General features: G+C 55.5%; 1 protein-coding gene across 1 annotated transcript; it reads right to left on the bottom strand.

Annotated features, from left to right (window-relative positions):
- Positions 1 to 74: 74 nt before the first annotated feature.
- On the bottom strand, positions 75 to 23,891 carry LOC127680379 (translation initiation factor IF-2-like). The gene is made up of 4 exons (XM_052175852.1): positions 23,857 to 23,891; positions 21,512 to 22,202; positions 6,355 to 6,536; positions 75 to 269 (listed from the first exon to the last, which is right to left on the bottom strand). Exons 1-3 carry the CDS (start codon positions 23,889 to 23,891, stop codon positions 6,381 to 6,383), a joined length of 882 nt encoding a protein of 293 aa, XP_052031812.1. The 3' UTR covers positions 75 to 269; positions 6,355 to 6,380.
- Positions 23,892 to 24,372: the final 481 nt, after the last annotated feature.

The following is a 24,372-nucleotide window of genomic DNA, read 5'->3' as shown; positions in this document are numbered from 1 at the left end:
CGCCCCTTTCCAGCGGCCACCCCAGCTCCCTCAGGGCTCGCTCCTGCCTGACCTGGTAAACAGAGGGTCCCCGTGCTTGGGGACTCTGCCAGTCGACGGCTGTCAGCTGGGGGTGCTGTGGAGCAACTTCGGCCCAAGCCCAGGCCGTGGGGTGTGGACAGCGCCTGGAAAGGACCACCGTAGCTCAGGTTTAGTGAGTCCCTACTGCACGCCAGGCACTGGGCTGGAAGCTGTCCAGGCATTGCTTCATTTGATTCTTCATACCAATCCTGTGAGGTAGGGGCTATTAATGACCCCATTTTGCAGATGAAGAAATGGAGGCTCAGACATGAACTACTACCATTCATTCATTCATTCATTGATTCATTCGTTTATATGTTCATTATTTACAGAGTATCTACTGTGTACAAGGCCCGGGTAGTCAGACACTGAACAGGTGAACCCTACGTGACTTAGGAACCAGTGGATTAAGTGAGAGCTGCAGAGACAAGTGAGGAAAGCGCCTGGGATCAAGGGTCTGGGAGTCGCCAGGAGGGTGACTCTAAAGGCCCTGGGACACGTTATCGCCGCCACCAAGCACTTTAATGGATTATCTCATCCAACCTCCCTGCCACACACAGATCAATTATTATCCTGCCCGTCTTTAAAGGAACCACCGGGTAAGGGCTGCACGTCCCGCCAAGGCAATGCCACCTGCCCCGTCCCTTGTTCTGTGAGCCTGCAGCACCTCTGCCCCATACAAGTGTCCCTCCCAAAAGACAGGTTTTGTTGTTTGCCTTGGGAGTTTTTTGATGACATTAAAGAAAATCTTTGTTGTTTTTCAAGACAGGGTTTTTCTCTGTGTAGCCCTGGCTATCACGAGACTTGCTCTGTAGACCAGGCTGGCTCTGAACTCACAGAGAGCCACCTGTCTCCTGAGCGCTGGGTCTAAAGGCATGCGCCCCCACCACTGGCTATTGCATTTAAAAAAAAAAAAAAGATTTACTTATAAGATGGCGTCAGATCTCATTACAGATGGTTGTGAGCCACCACATGGTTGCGGGGATTTGAACTCAGAATCTTTGGAAGAGCAGTCAGTGCTCTTAATGGCTGAACCATCTCCCCAGCCCTACTATTGCATTTTTAAAGCTTATTTTCATTTTCTGTGTCTGAGTGTTTTGCCTGCATTATATATCTATACTGCGTGTATGCCCTGGTGCCCACAGAGGACCAAGCTCTTGGGATCTCCTGGATTTGGAGTTACAGGTGGCTGCCAAGCCATCCCGCAGCACTGGGAACTGAACGCGGGTCCTCTACAGAGCAGTCAGTGCTCCTGACTGTTACCCATCTCCTCAGCTTTTATTTTACTACAGTTGTGTGTGTGCACGCACATGTGTGTATGTTTGTGCATGTGTGGAGGTCAGAGAACAACTTGCAGATGCCAGTTCTGTCCTCCCACCACGTGGGTCCCGTGGACTAACGCAGATTGCCGCCAGGTTTGATGATCAGTACTGTTATACACTGAGCCAACTCAGCCCCGTTTCCAAGACAGGGCAGCAAACAGGGTGCTACAGGCGTGTGCCACCATGTCTGCCTCTCATGAAGTTTATTCTGATTCTTTTCTAGACCCAAGAATGATGCCGAGGGAGAGACAAGAATGCAGACAGGGACCTTGTCTTGTGCTCCTCAAGCCTCATTAGTCTCAAGTTCTGCCTTTCCATACTTCCAATACTCAGCACAGCCCGTCTGTCCGTCCTCTTGGAGTCCTGTCTATCCTACCTTCATAGAATCTATCACAACTGTAATCAATTACTTGTGTGACTGGCCATTTAGTGTGTCCCCTGAGACTGTGGGCTCTTCAGGGGCGGGGATCACACCTGTCTTATTTACTGCTGTATCCTCTGACCCCAGAGCCTGGGCTATGGAGGCTGCATAAATATTTACAGAGTAACTCTGAGCTGGTGAGGGGAGAGCTGGACTTAGATCTAGGCATGTTTAATTCCCAAAGGAGCCTGAAGACTCAGAGCTGAGCAGGAACCAGGACCTCAGTGAGCTGCACGAGCCCCAACTTCTGAAGGGTCTTAGGGAGCAGCCACTGACCTAGAGCAGAATGGGCATGGCACATGCTCTGCGGACGGGCTACCATGTTGCCCAGCACTGGCCCACGGGAGAATGCAAAGCTGAGTCAAGGAGAATACAGCGTGGGAAAGGACATTCTCGTGACCCCTGTGGTAGGCAGCCATCTGTAAGCCACTGGCAGTTCTAAGCACCACCAAGGAGGAGGGCAAGGCTGGCTGTTTTGCTCACAGCACCTCTCAACATCTGGAAAGGAATGCAGCCCATAGAACAGTATGCAGAACTTTGCGCTGCACATCCATGAGCCACTGTTCCTCACAGCAGCCCAGGAGGCGTGCATGGTTTATTATCCTGGTGCTACAGAGCAAATGGGCCCAGATCCCTTGTGAACCTCGCCTGAAGCCACACAGCTGTTCAGAGGCAGAGTTCTTAATTCTTTTAAGGCCAAACCCTCTTTCTCCTCTCAGCTCCTGCAACAATCCTTTAGCCACTTCTGGAAAGGCTCCTTCTAGAGCTGTGGTCTAATTTAAGGCTGGGAGGAACACTGAAATTATCTAAGCCATTGGCTTCCAAACCCTGAGCTCGGGGGAGCGGAGGAGCTGTGTAACACTCCAGATACCCAGGCCCTAGTCCAGGATGGCTTGACTCACACATCTGAGGGACATCTGGGAAGCTGTCGTTTTAATCTGCACCACCATGCCCCCCACACCCCACCAGTGAGTACCCTGTGCTCTAGTTCCATTTTACAGAAGAGGAAACTGAAATGGAGAGGTTAGGAGACCTCACTGTTTTTCCATCCAGGCTGGCCTTTATTTCTGTCCACTGTCCCAGGCTGCATCATTTGCCCCCCACCCCACCCACTCCCGTGCCCCATCTGCTAACTCAAGGATCTCTCATGCCTAGCTATGGACCTATAACACTTCTAGCTCAGCACTACTCTCCTCCCTCCCTCCCTCCCCTTACCCTCTCTCTCTCCACACACGCACACACGCACATGCACACATGCTTGCACCCCCAAGAAATCTCTCAATGTAACCTGGAATTCTCTGTGTACACCATGCTGGCCTAACAGCACTGGGCGGCCAAGTATAACCTTGAACCACTAATCCTCCTGACTCGTCTACCTACTCCATGTACCTAATGGCACATACACTACCTGCCACACCCAGCTTTTTCGGTGCTAGAAACCGAACCCAGAGTTTTGTGCACAATAGACAAATTACCAACTTGGCTACACTTCCAGCCCCCACCTTCCTGGGAGTCAAGGTTTTACTCATAGTTGCGGTTGGCCTGGAAATCACTATGTAGACCACGCTGACCTCAAACTTGCAGCTATCCTCCTGTCTGCCTCTGCTGGCGACACAAGCATGTACCACTTACACCCAGTGAGCCTAGCACTGTTGTTCTTGAAGAGAGAACACCTTCAGAGTGTGGAAGCAAGCAGCCAGGCAAGGGTGTATATTCCAGAGGCAGAGGGCTCTCTGAATTACAGTTGAGCCCGGTCTACAGTTCTAGGACAGCCATGGCTACACAGTAAGAGCCTGCCTCAGAGCTCAGACTCTAGTGAGTGGCTTGACCTAGAGACACCTATCAGGAGCCCCACTCTTGCCTTGCTGTGGGTGGGGCTGGCTAGGCCTTCCTGCTTTAAAGACCTCCCACTTGGGGCCCAAGGGCGTAATCTTGGCAGAAGAGACAAATCTCCTCTCCAGTGGTTGCTTCTGCTCCACCCACCCATGAAGACCTTTGGCCACATCCTCCTGACTGTCCACTGCTCTTTTGCAGCCTTCAGGATCTGAGGGAAGCAGTTGGCGCCCTTCCTCACCACACCCCAACAGGCAGCCATTCTCTTGGCCTCTTCTCAAAGGTACCATCTAGCCCAAGTCTGTGAATGAAAAGTCAAAGGGTCCTCTGTCTGCTTGTCTGCTTCTGGGTCAGTGTCTGAGCTTGCCCACAGGGACACCAGCTGGCTAGCAGAGGGGCCCAACCTGCAGAGCACAGACAGGGCAGGGAAGCGCCAGCCCACATCCTTCATCCCCAGCTGCCCTCCCCCACTGTGGCTGTGACCACCCCACCCCTTCCCCAGCCCTCCTCCCCTCTCACCCACCCCTAACCTCCCCTGGGGAGCCAAGCCGCCAGTCCCAGCTCTCACTTCCGGCCTCATGACCCTCTCTCCAGCCTGCATGCACCCCCTCCCATTTCCCTCAGCTGGTTTGAAGGCTCACGGATGTCCTTAGCCTCTTAGCAGTGGGAAACATGGCTGCTCTGAAGCCTTCCTAGGACCCCTCTTCTCCCCTGAGGCTTTATCTCCCAGGAATGCCAGTCCCCCTCTCTCAGGAACTTCATGGACACCCTGTTGGTCTTCCCTTCCTTTTAGCCCCTAGTGCCCACCCAATTTGTAAATCTTCTAGCAAGCAGACACTTGCCCCAGATCATAACAAACAAGGAACCAGTCACTTATTTTGCATTTAAATGCGAGCACAGAGAGGCTTAGTCATACCCTTGAGGACACACAGCCATGCCAATCAGTTTTTTTTGTTGTGTAAGTTTGGTTTTGTTGGGATCCTCTAAGCCAAACTGCTTCACCATCCAAAGATTCAGCCTAGCCCTGGCTCTTGTAACTATCTCAATGATCTCGCTAACCTTTTCCCCCAGCCTTGTCACCAAGATGCACTACCTCCCCTGACCACTAGGTGTCCCCTTGGAGCCACTGATGCCCCAAGGGGAACTGGTCCTGCCCCGCCCCCCAGTCATCATCCCCCCCCCCAACCCCAGAACAGTACAGCACTGCATACCCCACCCTACCCTCTCCCCAGCCACACAGAGCTCCTTTGTACAGCCCCCGCCCACCCTCTTCCTGTCCAGAGTGGGGCACCTGGCAAGCAGGTCTGTTCCTGAACCGCCCCCTGCCAGCCCCTTGCCCTGGGTGCCAGGTGTGTAGGCGCCACTGCCAGCTCTCACTGAACCCGAGGGTCACCTCATTGGCAGCCCTCCCTTCCTCCCTCCGAGGTCACCCAGGGACTGTGCTTTCCGCCCCACTCCACCCCCATCCCCTCCTGCCCTTGGCCCTTCCAGACTCCTGTCCTTGTCTTTCCTTCTGTCTCCCAGAGGACTCCCTCTTCAGTACCACTAGCACCTCCTCCCACCTCTCCCGCCCCCGCCCACGTCCCTCCCCAGAGAGAGCCAGCTCTGCCCCGCCCCTTGCAGCCGACCAGGTCGGAAGAACTCCTCCCCCTGGAAAGTCACTGTTGGAAAGGAAGTGACTTCAGCAGTTTGGCCACAAGGCTGGGCATTGCTGAGCCCAGCTCAGCCGAAGTCCTGCCCAGCCCACCTCCAAAGCACAAAGGGAGCCATGTGCACAAGCCACCTCACCTTGTGTCCAGAACCCTGAGCACACACCAAACCCACCCAAGGATAACTGAGTCTTGGTCCACTAGCCCCCTGTGTGGTAGACAGCCCAGGATACCCACACCTGCGGAGGACTCATATCCAGCACAGTCACCACTACAGCACACATGTGAAGCTCTTAACTATTCCCCCACACAGGCCACTTATGTAACTCTCGCATATACAGCCCTGTGCACTAAGGACAGAGAGCCTTACACACCTGCTTGCACACAGCCCCAGCACCAGTTAGTTCATTTACAGCCTTACATCCTCCACAGCCCTGCCTCCCCACCCTTCCCATCCCTGGAGGCCCAACCCCCATGCAGACCTCAGGAATGCTCCGTTGGAAGTTGGGTGGGGTTCCCAGCAGGCTAACCTCTAAGGAGCTTCCTGGAGCCTGCGGCTTCATGTGTCAGTTCAGGGAGTTGCCTCTATAGGGCAGGGCAGCCCCACCTGTCCTCTGTGGCTGGGAGCCTGGGTGGGCTAAACCTGGGCCACGAGGAGAAAGATGGGTCCTACCATGCCCTGCCCTCTAGCCAGCTGCTGGCCATGCAATCACACCTGGACTACCATGCCCTCCCGGCCAGTGACTCCAGCAGAGGTGTCCTGGGGAGGTCAGCTGCACAAATCAGGCAGGCTTCCACCTCTGCCCTGCATCCTGGTCACCATCACAACCCAGCTCTCCGCCCAGTTCTCCAGGTCATGGAGGCAGAGGGAAAATCCTCAGGCTAGGAGGCGGGATGCTAAAGGACTTCCTGGATCACAGGAGCCTCTATTCCCCTCTCTGGATAATGGGGAGTTCGTATAGCTAGATTAAGGTTTCTTCCCTCCTTCCTTTCTTTTTGCCTAAGCTAAGAGGAGATCCCTATTACACTGTCACACTGGCCCAGACCCAGGCCCGACTTTCTCAGTTACCTGAGCAGGCTCTGCAGAGGCCCGACTCAGCAGGAAAGGTCTGTCTCCAGCAGCATCAGCCTCTCCAGGGTAGTCTCTGCAGAGGCCTGAGCAGTGCCCCTCACCTGGGACCCTCTGCACTCACTCAGCTGGGTTGGCTCTGTGGTCCAGGCCGAGGGGTAGACAATCAGGCAAGCGCCCATCTGCAGAAGCAAACACACACAAAGATAAGCGTGGATGGAGGGCGAGCCAGGCAGAGGGCAGCTGAGCCAGGCGGCCATGTTTCAGGAATACCAGTCCAGCTCTGGCTTTACCCCACTGCAGAGTAGAGTACCTATCTACCATCCCACCTTCTTTCTTTTAATTCTTTAAAAATTTAATGACTTGGAATGGACAGCTCAGCGGTTAAGAACACTGGCTGCTCCGGCAGAGGAACCTGGTTCAATTCCCAGCAACCACACAGTGGCTCACAGCTGTCTGCAACGCCTGTCCCAGTAGATATGCCATCCTCACCCAGACATACATGCAGGCAAAGCACCACTAATGCACATGAAGTAAAAATAAACAAGCTTGAGAAAGTTACTTTTATATTTTAACTGTTTTGCACGCCTGGTGCCCGCGGGTCAGAAGAGGGCATCATGGAACTGGAGTTACAAGATGGTAGTAAGCTACCCTGTAGAACTGTGAATGAAGCCCAGATCCTTGGAAGGAGCAGCAAGTGCTCTTAACCCCTGAGCCATTTCCCCAGCCCCTAGTCTGTCTCTTACAACCCCAGGCTCCTGTTGGGAAGCGGCATCTTTGCAAGTCTAGATACTCACTTGTGTTCATAAACTGCATACCGGAGAGGGTGGAGGGAACCTGGCCTTGGCTCAATTCCTTATCCTATATATATCCTATATGACTCCCCATTTTCTCACCCCTAACAACGGGGAGTTACATCTTATGAATGAAAGTGAACGTTCTGGGGAAGCAGGGCTGGTGACTGTACCAGTCTGAGTTGCTGTTCCGAGGTGTCATGGAGGTGCACATGGAGCTGAAACCTGCCCAACTCCAGCAGCAGCTGGATAGACCTCTTGTTTTTAGAGACAGGGTTTCTCTGTGTAGCCCTAACTATTCTGGAACTCATTCTATAGACCAGGCTAGCCTAGAAATCCACCTGTCTCTGCCTCCCTAGAGCTAGGCTTTGAGTGTGCATCGCTGCCAGTTTTTCTTTAATAACCATGGCCTTCCTCGCCACTCCAGTTTCCTACACAGTAGCTGGCCTGCTGTTGTCTGCGCTGAGGCCAGGAGAGTGGGGGAGAGTAGGGAACTTGTAGGTTTTGTTTACCTGGGAATGTGCATCTGTGTGACTCAGTCATCTGAGTAAATGCACACATCTGTATGTGGGCTGCTGGGGCTACTCTGCCAGTGCGCATCTCTCTATGTCATTGTGGGTAGCAGTATGCTTAAGACTGGACGCATGGGAAGGCTCAGGTGTAGCTCAAAGGAATAGCATTTGCTAGAATACAAGGTCCTGGGTTCTACTCCCAGTACCACAAAAATAAATACAGTTCACACACGGGATCATGAGTCTGACCAGTAGTAGCTGGTTATCAGCGGAGTTTATGTATCTATCCGAATTAAGTGTCAATACTTATCATCAATATGCCCGCCATCTAGATTTCTATTCTGTTCATCTCTGTGTATGTAGCCGAGCCTGTGACAGGTGTGCCCAGCTGTGTGTCTGTGTGTGCACATACTGGGTCAGGAGCCAGACCAGCTCCTGCTTGCCTCAGAGCTCTTTGGATGTGTTTGGCAGCAGGGTGGGGGCGGGAGGCTTATCCTCTGCTGTCCCTGCAGGTTTCCAATCTCCAGGCCTGTGACTGTAGGCGCTGGTGTCACTGCGGATCAGCCTGCCTCCTACTTCTGCCTTTCCTTTCTGTGGGCTTTCAGGGTCAGGGCATAATGGCGTGACTGGTCACAGTGTCCCTGTGGGTTTGTTTTGCCATGGTCAGCATGTGCTTGCGGGTGTGTTTGCATGTGCAGATTTGTATGACCTTATCATTGTGAGTGTGCATACCATGTATTTGGATGTGTCCAAGGGTCCTTGTGTTCTCCCATTGTGTATCTATGCCGGTATAGCAGAGTGTGTCAGTGTTAGCACGTGTGAGGTCTGTGTGCCTGTCAGCACAATGGTGCCTCGGTGTTTGTGTGGTACCTTTGTGAGCCTCTGTGTCACTGTGTTTGTGTGTTGTATGTGCTCTTCTCTCTTCCCTCCCTTCCTTTCCCTAGAGTGACTGTTTTCTCTCTCTCTCTCTCTCTCTCTCTCTCTCTCTCTCTCTCTCTCTCTCTCTCTGAGCCAGACAACTCCCCAAGCCTGGATTAGGGACAATTTATCCACAGGCAGAGAAGGAGAATTCCAACCTGCCAAAGCCTCCCTCTGATCCGTTCATTGCCTGTTTCCCTGTGGTTGGGTGAGCACAGAAACAGCCTAGCGGCTCCCAAGCCCTCAGGGAGCAGGTCCCCTCCACAGTTCCCCAGATGCCCAGAAAGGTGGAAAGGTGTCCTGAGCCCCCACCCCACCCACTAACTGGTCCCCACAGCTCAGCTAACCTTCCCCTCTTCTCCTCAGATGGTGGGTGGGGGAGGGACAAGTCTGCATAAGGTCCGCCAGGCTCTGGGGGTGAGGAGACCTAAGGGGCAGCTGCCCTCAGAGCCCCCATATCCTGATATTCCCCAGGTGATAAATGCCACCCCCCAATAAATAACTAGGGAACATGCAGCTATGCCCACTGTGGGGGAGGATGTGTGGTGGGGGAATGTGGCGGGGTGGGGGGAACAGGGCTGGGCTGGGACTAAGGCTCCCTTCACGGTGCTCCAGGCGCAAGGCGGAATCACATGTTTCCCATTAGCTGCTCTGGCCTCCTTGTTCGGGGGTGTTGGCTGGGGGAGATTTGTTCTGGTTGCAGACACCAGCAGAGACCACACAAGAGAGAGAGAGAGAGAGAGAGAGAGAGAGAGAGAGAGAGAAGGGGGGTTCTGTAGCAAACACTATAGGCACACAGAGAGGAAGAGAGACAGAGAGACAAGGACAGAAGACAGAGGCCAGTAAAGAGAAAGGTGAACAGAGACCGTGGGGGACAGGGACAAGGAAGGAGGCAGGTTGGGCTGGGCCCCAGACAAGAGACTGAGGTCAGGCCAAGAAGGATCCAGAGAGGGGCAGAGAAGACAGCAGTCTGACAGGGTGGCAGTGAAGAGGAAGACCAGAGTCTAGGCTGAGGTACAGGAGCCTAAAGATGGTGGGGTGGACAGAGTGGGAGAGCTAGGTGAGGGCCTCGTGGGCTGGGAAGTGGATGCCAGGCGGGTGGCGGGTGAGGGTGGCCAGTGCCTGAGCCTCCCGCCTGCTGACCCTCAAGCCGCGGAGATAACAGACCCGAATAGTGCTGACTTGCGGTTCAGAAATCCAATATCCTCCGCGGCGCACTAATCGACTACCTGAGCCCCAGCCCGCGTGAGCTGCCCCGATTAATCCTGCGGCTCCACAGCCTTAATTAGTTTAACAGTTTCAGGGGCAGAAGAGGCAGGCAATGGGGTCCTCAGGCCCACGGGAGCAGCCTCATGCAAAGCCCGTCCAGTGCACTACCTACCTCCTCAGACACGCACCTGCCTGGGCCCCAGAAGCCCCTTCCCACACTACCTGAGAAACCCAGGTCCTTTCTCCTGGGGCGCAGTCTCAAGGACTGGTACTTGGGTGAGAAGGTAAGTCATGCAGTACTAAGTAAGACCCCCCCCCCCCACCTCCTACTTGTCTGTGCCTAGGGCCACAATCATTCCCTCTGGTCAGCCTTTTGGCGACCTTGTGGCCTGCATGGGGGAAGCCCCACCAACTGCCAGCCACACACCACAGGGTAGTATGTTGTCTCTTTAGGGTGACAGGCCCCTTCCTCAATGCCAACATGCCAACAGCATGAGACACTCATCATGCCACCCTCACAGCAGTCAGAGACAGGCAGACAGTCACCGAGAATCCTCCCAACACGAATAGCCGAGCACACAACTTGTCGCTTCCTTCGAAGTGTAAGATGGTCATTATCTGATTCCCCAGACAGCACAGGCAGGTATCCAGACGTCACCCCTCACAACAGTGTGACTACCTAACCCGGCACCTCTTACCCACTGACAGGAGGTAGGATGCAGAGAAAACCTGTCATAGACAGTGAACCAAAAAAAGTAATCCCCGCTATGAGACAAGTCTCTTCCACCCACAGAGTATGACCAGGGACACAACCATGTCCTTCTCAGAGTGCCCCATCTAGACATGACATCCCACCTCTGCCTGCTTTGGACGGGTGACAGCCCACCCACATCCCTACCCCAGCACTGTCACCAGCCTGGGTGGTACTGTCTGTCCTCTGCCTGCAGGAGTGTCACAGCTCACAGGGCATGAATGTCACCCCAGCAATGTTAGAACCAGGCACAGCCACACGTTGCCCCAGTGACAAACGCTTCTGGCCCCAGGAGGAGGTGGAGGCACACAGGGCTCTGGGTGTGACCTTGCTCCCTGGACACCAGGAGGGGAGGTTCTGTGGCCTCCTGCCTGGGTGACCGGCAGCCAGGTACTGAGGAGGAGACTGGGCGGGAGGCTGCCAGGGCACACACAGCCAACCTGGGAATGTCACCTTCCCAGGCCCCCTTCCATTGCTAAGGAACTCTGGGAGGGGTAGGAGAGCAGCTGAACTCCTTTGCTGGGAAGGCTGTCCCTCTCCTCACTCCAGGCTACAGACGAGGGACAGGGACAAGGAGGGCAAAGTCCAGGAGCATGACTCACTAAGAGACAGGACAGGCCTGGCCTGCTGGCCAGAGTGCTGTGGAAGGCTGGGAGCCAGAGGCCCGGGTTCAAGTCTGCGCTCCTCCCAGGCCAAGTCGGGTGACCTTGGAGCAGCAGCCTGGCCTCTTTGGCTTAGGGGAGAGAGAAGGGAGGGAGGGGCAGCAGCCTCCACTCCCCACTGTTTCTTCCTTAAGGACCCTCATCTCGACTCCCAGTTCCCCACCTGTAAAGCTGGCCTCATAAGACCCCAGGACACAAGCAGAATGGGAAGAAAGAACTGCGGAGCTGGAGCCCCTACAGGTACAGGCTAGACCAGTGTCAGCTGAACCCACTCCCACTGCCGGGCTTCTCACGTGGACTGTTTCTTTAAGGCAGCCGGAGATGTGGGGTGGGGTGTTGAGGTGTTGCTGGATATAGGACAGACTGTCTTAAGCTAAACCATGGAATCAGATACAAGTCTGCCCTCCCCTCCCCTTTACCCTCGACCTCACTTGGAGCCATGGACTAGAGCAACAGCTCAAAGGGAGGAGCACACACTCAAGTCCCCTCCTGCCCCCATGACCCACAAGAGCACCTGCTGCACAGGACTAAAGAACCCGGAGACCGCAGGGCTGAAGGGCCCCCTTACTGTATGAAAGTCCAGAGAGGGACAGACCTGGCCTGAGGTCACACAGCCGGACTGCAGCATAGGCCACAACTTTCCTCAGCAACATGCTCAGAGCAGAGTCCTTCTAGCCCCTGGGGGTGGCTAGAGCTAGGGGGCCCTGGGGGACTTAGCAAAAAACGTGGCGACAGATGGCCTGCCAAGGCAGCGGCGATCTGGGCGGCTGGCAGGCATGCTCGCTCCCGCGCAGGGAAGCAGCTAATTTTAGCTGAGGCCTCCATGCCAGCTTTGCTCCCCCCACCCACCCACCAAGGGGGCCCAGCATGCCTTGCGTGCAACCCGCCTCCCCTGGCACCCCCAGCCCCCACCTGACCCCTTTGGTGAGTAGTGTCCAGACCCCAGGGTCCTAGAACTGTCTGCCAGACTAGGCCTCACCACACCCAGAGGCCAGGGCTGAACCCTGGAGGCCTGCATCCCTAGCCTAGGGCCTGCTTGCCCAACTCTTAAGCTCATTCATTGGAGGAGGATGACAGGAGGAAGGCCAGAGGCCATTGTCCAGCCTGGGAGGGCTGGGCACCAGGGGCTGCCAGCCTTGTGGAGAGGTGGACACTGCCTCCCACCCGGCACTGGAGGAGACAGGACCAAAACGCTGGCCCTGGGCAGCAGTCTTCCTGGTGCTGGTGAGCAGTGAGTTGTCTGAGCCTTTCCTTGTTCCTCATAACTCTTTGTTCCAGGAACTCAAAGTACTTTAAAGCCACAGCTAGCGAGTGTCAGGTTTGGAAACTGAGGCATAGCCTGCGATAGCCATCACATCGGGAGCAAAGGATGAATCTTAGGAATCAGTGAGGCCTAGGTTATCCCACCAGACAGCAGGGTTCTGTCTAGCTTAGCCCCTTTGTGCCACTTGGGCTGCTAGAAAGGATGACCAAGCAGGGAAGGCCGCTTTGTAACTGCAAAGGAAGCCTCAGATTCTTTACCTGGTACCCCATTTTCTGCACGCTCTTTAATCTGAGACTCTGCCCATTTCAAGTTCAATTGCATATGCTCAGTGGGGTGCCCAGGGCAGAGTTCCCACTAGAAAGGGTGACCCTGAAGGGCTGCCCTCAGCTCCCTGGCCATTGGTTACAAGGGAGAGGACCAAATAGAGCACAGAAGAGTCTTGAAAGAAATCTGAATTTACAGAGAACCGGTGAGGATAGAGAGAAGGAGATAAAGGCAGAAGATCTTGGGGGCAAGAAAAACAGCCTAAGGAGACAGGAAGGGACGGGATGGCAAACATAGCTGCAGAGAGGTAGGGAGAACGTGACAGGAAAGACGGCAAGAAAGATTCAGGAAGAGTGTGAAGAGGAGGGAGAAAAAGACAAAGAGAGAGAGACAGGCAGGAGGAGGATGCAGAGACAAAGACACGCACAGAGGGAGAGAGATGGAGGAGCTTGCCGCAGACAGGCCTAGGCACAGCAACCCAGGGAGCAGGAGACAGAGGGACAGACACACCCAGAGACTAGGGAGATAGTCAAGAGGGTGAGATGCACTCAGAGAATGGGGTGGAAAGGAGGGGGAGACACTGGGTGATGGATAGAGTAAGGGGGGGACAGCAGGAGCAGGCAGGGGTGTAGGGAGGGGCATGAGCAGGAGGGGAGATGTCGCCAGAACTGTGGGGGGGGGGGGGCGGACGACAGAAGACAGAAATGGAATGTGGGTCTGGGCATGAGGCTCACAGATGCATCGGCTCTGGTTTCAGCTGGGGCAGTTGGCTGCTTGGGGGGGGGCAGGGCTGTCAAGGGAGGGGGGCCTGTTACCATGGAGGCCAGCTCGGCAGGGGCAGAGTCTGCTGGCACTTGGAGCTCTGGGCATGGTAGGGGGCTGACGAAGGGGGCAGGGGTGTGTGAGAGATGAAGAAGCCTCGCCCCTGCCCTAAGGGCTCCACCAGGAAGTTTCCAGAGAGCAACTGGAAGATGCTGGACTGGAATGGGGTTCTGGGCCTTGCCCAGTCCCAGAGAGGCACCCTTCCCCAGGCCACATGTGCCGTCCCAGGGTTCCACCTGCACCGCTCAGGATGCCCCCTGGGGAATCTTCCTCTTCTGTCCCCTCCAGTCTGGCTAAAGATCCCACATGCTGCTGCTGCTTTTGCTTGCAGGGAAGCAAGATTGTGAATTCAGGATCTGTAATCCTAACGCAGAGCCCAGGCCTACCGGGCTCCAGTTGCCAAGGCGACGGTGGGTCAGAGGGCAGTGCAGGGCGCCCGTTCCTCCAAGTCAGAATCCCAATTGTTAAAGCCCAAGAATAAACAGCTGAAGCGGCTGGGGGGGGGGCGGAGGGGGGGTGCTGAGGTCTGCATCAGCTCAGTGTGGTGTTGTCAAGCGAGATGTCACTAATTGTCTGAAGGAACAGGCTGAGGCAGCTCTTAACTGCTTCCGTGCCACCGGAGACACCTTGGCTGCTTGGCCTCCTCCCTGGGGCTTCCTGCACACCACTAGGCCAGCTGTGGGGGTGTAAGGGAGAGTGCTGAGCGGGCGAATCTCTGCCTCCCTTGCACTGAACCCACACACACTTTGGCGCCAACACCCCTCTTTGCCCAACTTGGAACCCCCACCTGCAAGCTACATCCTTATGTCCCCAATCGCTGGGCTCCCAGAATTTCATCAAGTCCAGAATTGCTTCCCTTGGCCTACAAATGCTCTCTTAGCTGCCCCAACGTGGCCTCCTCTTCCCCTAATTGGAGGGTCTGGTACAGATGTGTAGAAGGCAAAGACAGACACACCCAGTGCTCTTCTGTCGCCTGGAGAGGGATGGGGAGACTGTCTCCGCAGCTCTGCCCTCCAGCTTTGGCTGTTCTGCTCCCTGTGTGGCTCATCGAGCGACATTCCCAACCCAGGCATTTAGTGGTGCCTTTTCTGACTCACGCCATGTCTGTAACCCTGTTCTGGAGTTCCCAATCCAGTTGTGAAAAGATAAATCACACGGAAGGGGCAGTGCCTAGTCCACAGCACACTGCTTCCCGGGTAGCTGGGGTGAGCAGTCCCCTAGTGGCTGACCCTCCGTGGACAGTGCTGAGAGGGAAGGTAATGGAGGGGTACGTTCACTGGAGGTGAGGACAGATTCTGGGAGGGTTTGCTCCAGAAAATAGTACCTGTGGAGATAGGAATTAGGAAAGAAACAGAGGCTTCCAGAAGAGGTCTTGTCAAGATCTTTAGCTGGGCCTGTCTGTGGTCTCAGGATCCCAGTTCAGCCTCTCTCACTGTAGGAAGGGGGATGCCTTGAGGTCTCTCTGCCCCTGTCAGTCCAGCCTATTCTAGCATCTCCTGCTGACTCCACCCACAGCACTCCAGAACTCCAGGAGATCAGGCAAGACTCCAAGAGGATGGTCACACCTGGAGTGGCATCTCAAGGAGTGGGGCAGGGCTCTGGGCACACTAGAGCAAGTCTCCCCCTGCCCAGGATGGAAGAGGGAGCTCAGAACACCCACACCACTCACATGGATACCTGTGGGCAGAGGCTTGGTCCGTGGGCTGGGATCTGGGCTCAGAAACAGGGGATCCCCTAGAGAGGGCTCAGCCCAGCTGGGGGCTGGAAGCGAACAAAAGGGTGCTTGTTCTCAGGACGCCTGCACTGTCTCAAACACACCTACAGCCACACTCTGGGGACACTTACACCCACAGAGCAACACAAAGCCTGCCAGGGTGGAGCTTGGGGGGGGGGTGTCAACAACAGATACAGCCAGCCCTAAACTGAACCAACCCTTGCCTCACAGGGAAGGCCACTTACCTCATATTCCAAACAAGTCAGCTAGCTATGGTCCCACAGCCTGAAGCACCTTACTGAGACAGACCCAGCCAGCCTCAAAGCTACCGTCTTCTTCCTGTCTCTAGCTTACCAACTTGTCTCTAGAGTTAGCCTGGCAGCAGTGAGATCTGTTATCATCCTTTTTATTTTTGGTAGTGCTTGGAATTGAACCTAGGGCGTCAAGCATGTTAAGTGTCCTCGTCCTGAGTTCCACCCACCGCAGCCCTGCTCACATCAGTGTTCACAGAGTCCCTACTCTGCAGACAGGTACACGGTTAGGCTAAAGCCTGCTTTTGTGTCCTGAGTCCTGATCTCAGTGCTAAGACAGATGCAAAGATTTGAACTCAAGCCAAGCTTGATGTTAAGAGCCCAAGTTCTTGCTTGTGTCCTCTCTGCCCCCCACCACACCATCTTACATATATGACCAGACAGCAGAGACATGTCTGAATGGAGGTGTAATTCCCCATCCCACACACATCTCTATGCCAGTCTAGCACCAAGCTGGTAATTCTAACTCATTGGTGTCTCTGCTGTCCCACTCTATGCTGGCCACAGGAATCACATCACAGAGAGCTAAAGCAGAAACGGAACCAGAAGAGGCCACCTTTAACAACTCCAGCAGGGTCACCTCTAACCCCAGGTCTCCTAACCCCAGGATGACAAAGCACTCTACACAAGCTGACCCCATGGATCTAGATACCCCCTCCCCCTCCAGAGCCCCTGATGAGAACAAGTCTAAACAAACTCCTTCCTGGGGATGGGAAAGCACCTTTCCTGGGGAGGCAATGCCGGGATCCCAGAGCCCAGCTAGGGAGAAGGATCAGGTTACTCTCTCCCTAGCTGGGCCCTGGACTCCTTGGGGCTGACCTTTCACCTCATCCAGGCCTGGACCCAAAGGGGGGGGGGCCTAGGACTCCCCTCCTGTCAACCCTCCACATTCCTTATTTGATTCCTGGGCTCCCGCCAGGGCCTGGAGGGGGGGGGGTCTGAGGAAGCCCAGGCAAGCATGGTGAGCTCCTCTAGTCTCCTACCCTCTGCCTCCAGTTTTCCAAGGAGCTGTACAGAAGGCGCATGCACCCCTGCCCCCTGACCATGCTGCCCTGCTGGGATCAGATACCTCGGCCCAAGCAGCTGAAAATGACCTGGGCTATTTTCGCTCCAGGATCATGTTGCAACTCCCCCTTGAGCTGGCTGCTTCCCACACCTCTCCAGACCATCACTGCCCACCCTCATCTCTCACCCATAATCACTGACTACAGGATAGGAGGACTCTTAACTGGCCTAAGCTCTTCATGAGGAGCTGGTCATGGGGCTGGGCATAGCACCAGGCTCTCTGGGCTCCCGCCGAGGTCTCTTTCAAACAGTTCAGTACAGCCTACTCTGTACTCTAGATGCCAAAGCCTCTGGCCCAGCCAACCTCCCCAAGCACCAGAAAGTCACTTTGGAGACTCTAGAGGTTACCCATAAGTCTCTGGGCCACTCTGCCACACTCTTTGCTTAGATTTGGTTATCAGGACTGTACACCTCTGCCACAGACTCGTGTGCCTACCTGGAAGGTCTGAGGGCAAAATGGGAGACAAGGCAGGGAGACTGAAGCCTGGGAAACGAGGTGGGTTCAAGCTTTAGTCCCAGCTGCTCCTTGGTGGTGTACACACACACACACACACACACACACACACATCATCAACTCCCTCCAGGCCCCTGCCCCTGCCTTCTCTGCTTTAAGCTCCAAGTCTCCTGGGAAGGAATGTGACTGGTCAGGTCTGAGCTGACCGTGAGTGGCTATAAGGCAACAGACACCCCTCATATTCCCATCCCCCCAACCTAGGGGAGCTCACATACCAAGGTAGGGGGCAGTTTAACCCCTTGCAGCCTGGTTTACAAGATGGGTACTATGCTTCCTCTGACCAGCCCTATACATAATGGCTTCACAGAGCCTAGAATGTGCTCAGGTAATGTGCTGGGGTCACCTGCTTGCCCGGCTAGTCCTCACTAAGAAATCCCTTGCTAGCCTAACTGTTGATCTCATCTCCCATAAGATGGGACAACAGCCAGGAACTGGTGCTGAGGGCAGAGAGGACTCTTCCCGAGCCCCAACCTCAGGAGTTCCTAGTCTGGTGGGAGAAACACAACCCTGCCCTGGGGAGTCTGTCGGGGGAGACCAGGCACGGAGGCTGGGACAAAGAAAGAGCTGAGCGCCCGGAGCCCGGAGCCGCTGACACAAGTGGGAGGAAGCTGGGGCAAGCAGGAGACCGAGCCAGGTGGGGTCAGAGCAGGCCGGCCTCCCAGAGGCTCCTAGCCCTATGCCCCTCCCCCCAGGCTCTGGAATCTCGGGGGTCAGGGCCGAGGGACAGCTCCACCCCCTGCTCCCCTCAGGCTCAGGAATTCCACCAGCAATGGGGGGGGGGGGGGGCTTCGGACTCCATCCAAGTTGGCTCACACTGGATTGGGAACGGCAGCTCCAGCTCCTCCTTGCCCCCACCTCTACCCAAGCCCCTAAGGCTGGCCCCCAGCCCTCTTCTCTCCCCCTGCTTGGGCTGGCATAGTGTGTGCCAGGCGCTGGCAGAAAACAAACCCGCCGGGGTGGGTTTGCAGGGAGCGGGGTAACCTTGACACAGTTGCAGCCGTCGCTAATGGCAGACACACACTCCGCCTGTTCTGGGGGGACTGTTGCCGTTGCTAGGAAACCGGCAGCCGCGTGAATGGAAATGGGTCAGTAAACCTGGGGAGAGATAGTGTGACACTCGAACCACTGCAGCTGCTCCAGCCCACACCGAAATCCCTCCTCTTCAATATTTATCACTCCCGCCTGGGCCCTCAGCCCCTGCCAGACCCGGCACCAGCCTGGCCCTCAGGTTCCCCCCAAGGCCTGATAAGGATGGGGGGAGAGGGAGAGAGAGAGAGAGAGAGAGAGAGAGAGAGAGAGAGCGCGCGCGATGGTGGTTGGGGGTGCTTATCCACTGTCGGGCGGGAGGTGCCTCGGGAGGGAACTAGTTCTGGAGAAGATTGAACAGGAAACAGAATCTAATCCCACGGTGGGGAAGGGGTTAAAAGGTCAATTCACGCCTGTTCCTGACTTAGGCACCGTGGTAAAATTACAGTGGGTGAGCTGCCTAGGCCTGCCTGTTACCTACACAGGCACTTGAGGGGCAGATTTCCATTCTCTCTTCACCCAGTTTTGGGACCTCCCTCTGGAGAGGAGCTAGAGTAGAGGCACCCAAAATATGAACCAGATTGACTGGCAGCCTGAAATTACCAATCGACAGTCCCATACAATCAGAGAGCATCCCAGAAGCCCAAGGGCTGCCTACTCTCTTACAGCTACCCTCCGCCGACACACCCTCCGCATAGTCACTGCTCAGGAAACCTTGACAACAACCCCACACAGAATCCCTCACAAGAGAACAACTGCAATTCAGAACAGTACCCCTCGCCTCAACCCCTGTCAAAAGTGGGCAAACCTACGCACAGGCCAAACTGCCCCTACGCATGAGGTGGGAGCGTGTTCAGCAGACCCACGCCAACCCTCGAGTTTATGAATGTTTTTCTTCCTTCCCGTGGCCAGCCTTACTGTCTAGAGCACACCCTGACCCACTGCCGCTGCGATGACTCTTTTGGACACGCATCCCACAAGTTAGCAGCCCCATGCCCAGCACCCCATCCCTAGAGACTGACTAGTCCCACACACACACATTCCTTTCCTCTAGAAGCATGCGGCCTCACAGCCCTGACTGACACAGGCGTTTATTCTAGAGCACAGCTCCCCCCTGCCCCCCCAGATAACAGGAACATAGAAACCCTGGGAGTCAGCAACACCGCTCATTTGGGTAACCTCCCCCCTCCACCCACCATGATTTCCGTCAGAATCCCGGAAGGGTGTGTTTCTGTGAGGAAGGTGCTCCAGCTCTCGGGGAGGTGTGGGGGATACCTTGACAGGGATCTCCCAGCCGACTTGGTTCTCTGTGTGCTATCTCCTAGGATACATCAGTCAACACAGGCTTGGAGCCTGTCAGAGCTAGAAGGTGCCTGAGGGAGTAACTTATCCAGCCTGTGTCAGGAATAAGGGAACAGAGACACAGAAGAGAAATTGCCTGCTCAAAGTCACACAGCCTAACTGTTGTTTTTCAGTCCATTACTGTGAGCCCTCTGTGGGTATGAGAAACTAGCCAGATATATGCATGTCTATTTTTTGTTGTTGTTTTTCCAGACAGGGATTCTTTGTGCAGCCCTGGCCATCCTGGAACTTACTCGGTAAACAAAACTGGCCTCGAACTTGCAGACAGCCGCTTGCCTCTGCCTCCGGAGAGCTGGGGACTAAAGTCGAACACCACCACTGCCTGGCTTGCATGTTGACTTCAGATGCGACCAGTTTTACAACCTTGCCGCCTACTCCCTAACGAATCGCAACTCTTTGATTCCCACAGGCTGCCTCCGTGTGGTGGTTCAGAGTGGGCTGTGCTCGGCTTCCTGGTCCAGCCAAAGGTCAAGTTCCTGAACCCTCACCAGGACCCCAGAGTACTGCTCGAACTCAAAGGTTTCTCTAGCCCCTACACCTAGCAATCAAGAAAAATGTCTTTTATTTCCAGGGCATCCATACGTTGTATTATTTAAGGAGATCTCTGCCGGGATGCCCCTGGGACGATAAGTTGGATGAATGGAAGAGGCAGGTGCTCTAGGTAGTTTTATTTATCCATATATAATAATTGGTGGTATTGGAGAATTTTAAATGCAAGACCTTGGGTCTGATAGGCAGTTCCATCTTTAGCCCATTGTGCAGAAAGGCAAACTTGAGGTTCAAAACGTCAAGTTTACAATCAAATGGAACCTTTGTTGTTTGGAGACAGGCCTCACTGTGTAACCCTGGCTGACTTCAACAGTACAGAGACCCACCCGCCTCTGCCTCCAAAGTGCAAGGATTAAAGTCGTTCAACAGTAGGCCCTAATGAAAGGAATCTTGAGCTCCTTCCGGGGGACTAGTCTTCCTCAGTGGAGAGAGGCCAATCAAACGGAAAACAGAACCGGGGTAGGTGGGGGTGGGGAGAAGGTGTGAACAACAGGTCCAGGTGTACTTCCTGGGCTGAAGCGGAGCCTAGGGGAATTTGAATTTGAATCTGCGCATCTGGTGGTGGCGTGGTGGAAAGAGCAAGGAGCCCCCAAAGGAGGAATCCTACCGACCTTAAGCCTGCCTGGGCCTTACACCTGGAGAAGCCCAGCTTTGTGCTCGGCCAGCCCCACCCCCCAGCGGAACAGTGGGAGCATCCGGAGGAGACCAGCCCCCACCTTGGGCATCGGTTTCCAGTCCACACTTAGAGCTGGCTGGGGAGGAAGGACTTTAATACATTGTGTCCAGAACTGGTTTCCAGCTCGCAGCCCTTAAAAGGTCTCTTGCCCCAGTGTAGCTCTAACTGAAACTAACAACGGTGGGCTTAAAGAATAAATGAACACTCAATGAAGCCAACAGCTCTCCCTCTCCATCCTTCCCACGAGACACTGATTACCTTGGGAAACCACATTATACCGCCCGGTGGAAGGGAGATGGGATTAATGCTTTAGGGGGTGGCCTGTATCCTCCTGAAAGGGACTGCTGTTACACAGGGCTCCTTACTAGGAGTAGGCACCACATTAATTGCTTTACACGTGCAACTTCAAGCCCCACAAGGCCTAATTTTTCAGAAAAGGGAAAGGAAAGCTCCGGAGTAAAGAGACCAGCCCAAGGTCACTGAACAGTGCAGGACAGAGAAAGAATCAAACCATGCCTACCACCGGTTTAACACGGTGCGGTGAGTTCGGTGGGGGCGGGAATTGTAACTGAACCCGGGCCTTTGGCTGGGAGTGGCCAAACGGTTCATCCGTCTCCATCCGTACTTTACCAAACCGTACTAGAATTAGGCAAAGTTGTGGGAAAATGAATCTCTTAACACACGCGCGCGCACACACACACCTCCAACAGTGCCCCCCCCCCAAAGTCCTGAGAGGTCACTTACCAACTTCCCTGGCTTCCAGGGCTCCGGTAAACGGGCGGCCCTCCCTCCCGTGTCCCCTTTCTGGACTCCCTGACCCGCAAGGTGCAGAGTCACGCCCCAAAGCAAGCTGCAGCCGGAGTTGGGGAAATCATCCAGGATGTTCCCAGCCGTCCGTGGTCCACCAGCTCGGTCGTTGCCAGAGGAAGGGGCCTGGGAGAGGACGGCCTCGCCTGCCTCCGAGCACAGAAGAAGCCCTTCGACGCCTCGGCTCGAGCAGGAGGCGCGGGTCTGCCGGGCCGACGGAATCGGCTCGCGAGTTTTCCCGCCGCCGCCCCTCGAGCTACCTGGCCGCCCCGGTGGCGGTGGCTGCGCCTGCGCCCCCGCCCCCTCCCCAGGAGGCCGCGGGGCTTCTGACTCCGGCGGAGGTGACGGGCCGAGAGGGAAAGCAGGCGGCTGGGGGAGGGGCGTCGCCTGCACCTGGCCCCTGTCCGCCGCCCAGGCCCGGGAAGGGCGGGCCTGGACCCCCGCCAGCCCCGAAGGCGCGCCGGGGGAGGGGAGCCTCCCGCCTCGGCCGGAGGAGGTCCGGGACCGCAGCGGAGAAACCTCCCACACCACCGGAGCGGCGGCGGAGACGAGTGCGGGGGTCGTCCGGCTCGGCGCCCCCTTCCCGAGCGGCGCTGGGCCGGCTCTCCCGGCCGCTCGCGCTCTCCAGCTGCAGGAAATTCCAGAAGCTCTCCATCATCCCGGCGCAGCGCGCCGCCCGGGCTGCCAAGGCTCCCCGAAGGAGAGCCACATGCCGGCCGGCCGAGCGACCGCGCGGCCCGCCCTCGCCCCCACCCAGTCCCACTCGGCGAGGCAGCGCCACGTAGCCCGGCCCGGCCCGCCCGCCGCTCCTTCCCGCGCCCCGGGACGGCGGGATGCGTGGCAGCCCCGGCCGGGGGCTATTTTAAGCGGGATGGGAGCAGCCTGGCCTCGGTGTTTTTGGCTTTTTCCTGGCCCCGGTCCCGCTAGCCAGGGCCCTCGGCTACCCGCGGAGGAGGGACATGAGGAAGGGAGGGGAGGAGAGGGCGGCTTCGATCCGCTTCGAAGGGCTGGGGAGGGCCCGGGAGACACCCGGCCCGACTTGCTTGCTCTGCGGGGCGAGCGGCAGAATTATTAAAACCGCCTGACGCGGCCCGTGGCTCCGGGGCGCCTGCTACCTGCACGCCCCTCCTCCGGTGAGCGCCCGCGGCCCGGGCACTCCCTCCCCAGCGGCGGACTCAGGCCTCACTGGATAGCGCCGCCGAGCACCAGTGGCCAATCACCGGCCTCGATTTCCTTACCTGTAAGTTGGGATGAGCTACAGGGCTTTATTTGGAGGGTACCTGATTCACTTTGGTGTGCGCCTTTTCCTGAGCACAAGGTAAACTTTTTTGGGGGGAAGGAGCGAGGGAGCTTAGTTTTTTCATTTATTAAATGAGAGGGATTAAAAAGCCCCCTTTTTCAGAGGAAAAGTCCCTTACACCAAAACAGTGTATTTTCATACATTTACATCTAGCGTCTACTCAGTATTAGTGGCTAGCAGCATGCACACTGGCCCCGCGTTATCAAAAAGCATTAACTCCATTAAGGTCCCAAAAAAGGTACACTTTTTTTTTTTTTTTTGGCCGGAGGAAACTGAGGTTTAAGTAAAGTGACCTGGAAGAGGTTAGGCAACGGCAGAGCCCAAAGTCAGACAAACTGGCTTCAGAGTATTAATTACTGACGTGAGACAAACCCTTAAACAGAGGTGGAAACTAAGACCCAACGTGTCACTCAAGGTTCCTCGGACTAGTGGCCGAGGAGGTAGGTACCCAATACAAACCTTCCAAGTCTTTAGTACCCCGCTGCAACCGCTGAATCTGTTCAGCACCTGCTGTGGGACAGCTAGAGGAGTCTCCAGAATAGTGTCTTAAAAATGGGCACCAAACTGGATGTCGTCCAAGAGCCCCAAAGACTGCACTCTGCTTTCAGTCTCAGACTGCACTGCACTCTGCTCGGCTCAGACTACTAGGCCCCTGAAGTTAACTTGTTTATCAAATTCTAGACTCAACCCAGCCTCAGAGGTGAGGGGTACAGAGAGAAGAGATGACACAGGGGTTGGGGGGGGGGGCGGCATCCTCAGAGCCTAGAGGCTCTGCTACACACACCACACACCAAGCAAGGAAACACAAAGGTTGGCAGTCACACATCACCCCCCCTCCCGCCCCGGAAACCTGGCAGTTTATTTCTGTCTCTGGGTCCCCTGTTTCCATAGAGTCAGTCCAGGAAGGCTGGCAGCAGCTGGCTTAGAGGGGCAGGGTTTCTGCTCCAAGGGTCCAGCTGCCACCCTGCCCTCCCCCACCTACCAGGCCAGAACGGACTCCAGAGTCAGAGGTGACATTGGGATGAAAGGAAGGAGCTATGAACCAGTGCTCAGAGGTGAAGTCAGAAGCCCTGAGAGGCCTGGACCACAGTAGAGAGGTTCCACCTGGAGCCAGTTGGTCAGAACTCTGAGGGAGGGAATCCTTTCTCCTCAACCCACACCCAGGTGCTGTCTCCTGCTGGGCCAGTCAATACCGGTGCAAATTGGCTAAGGGTGTAACCCAGCACTTCAACCCTATTTATACCAGATTATTCTGGCTCAGGACTCCTGGACCCTAGTCCCAAAGAAAAGGCCGCCACCTGTCACACGTGGCTTCTGAGTATTGAGAACACTGTTAATCTGAAGTGAGAAATGTTATAAAATACACAGTAGATACTTTAGTCCTACTATTAAAAAAAAAGGAAAATATCTCAGCAATTCTGTAATGATTATATGTTATGATGATCCTATCTTTGACATGCTGAGTTAGATATGATATGTTAGTCAATGAGTTTTGCTT

This window comes from Apodemus sylvaticus, chromosome 3, assembly GCF_947179515.1.
Source record: "Apodemus sylvaticus chromosome 3, mApoSyl1.1, whole genome shotgun sequence".
In the NCBI taxonomy this organism is placed as follows: Eukaryota; Metazoa; Chordata; class Mammalia; order Rodentia; family Muridae; genus Apodemus; species Apodemus sylvaticus.
Note: the sequence above shows the minus strand (reverse complement) of the source record. Positions and strands in the feature narration are given on the sequence as shown.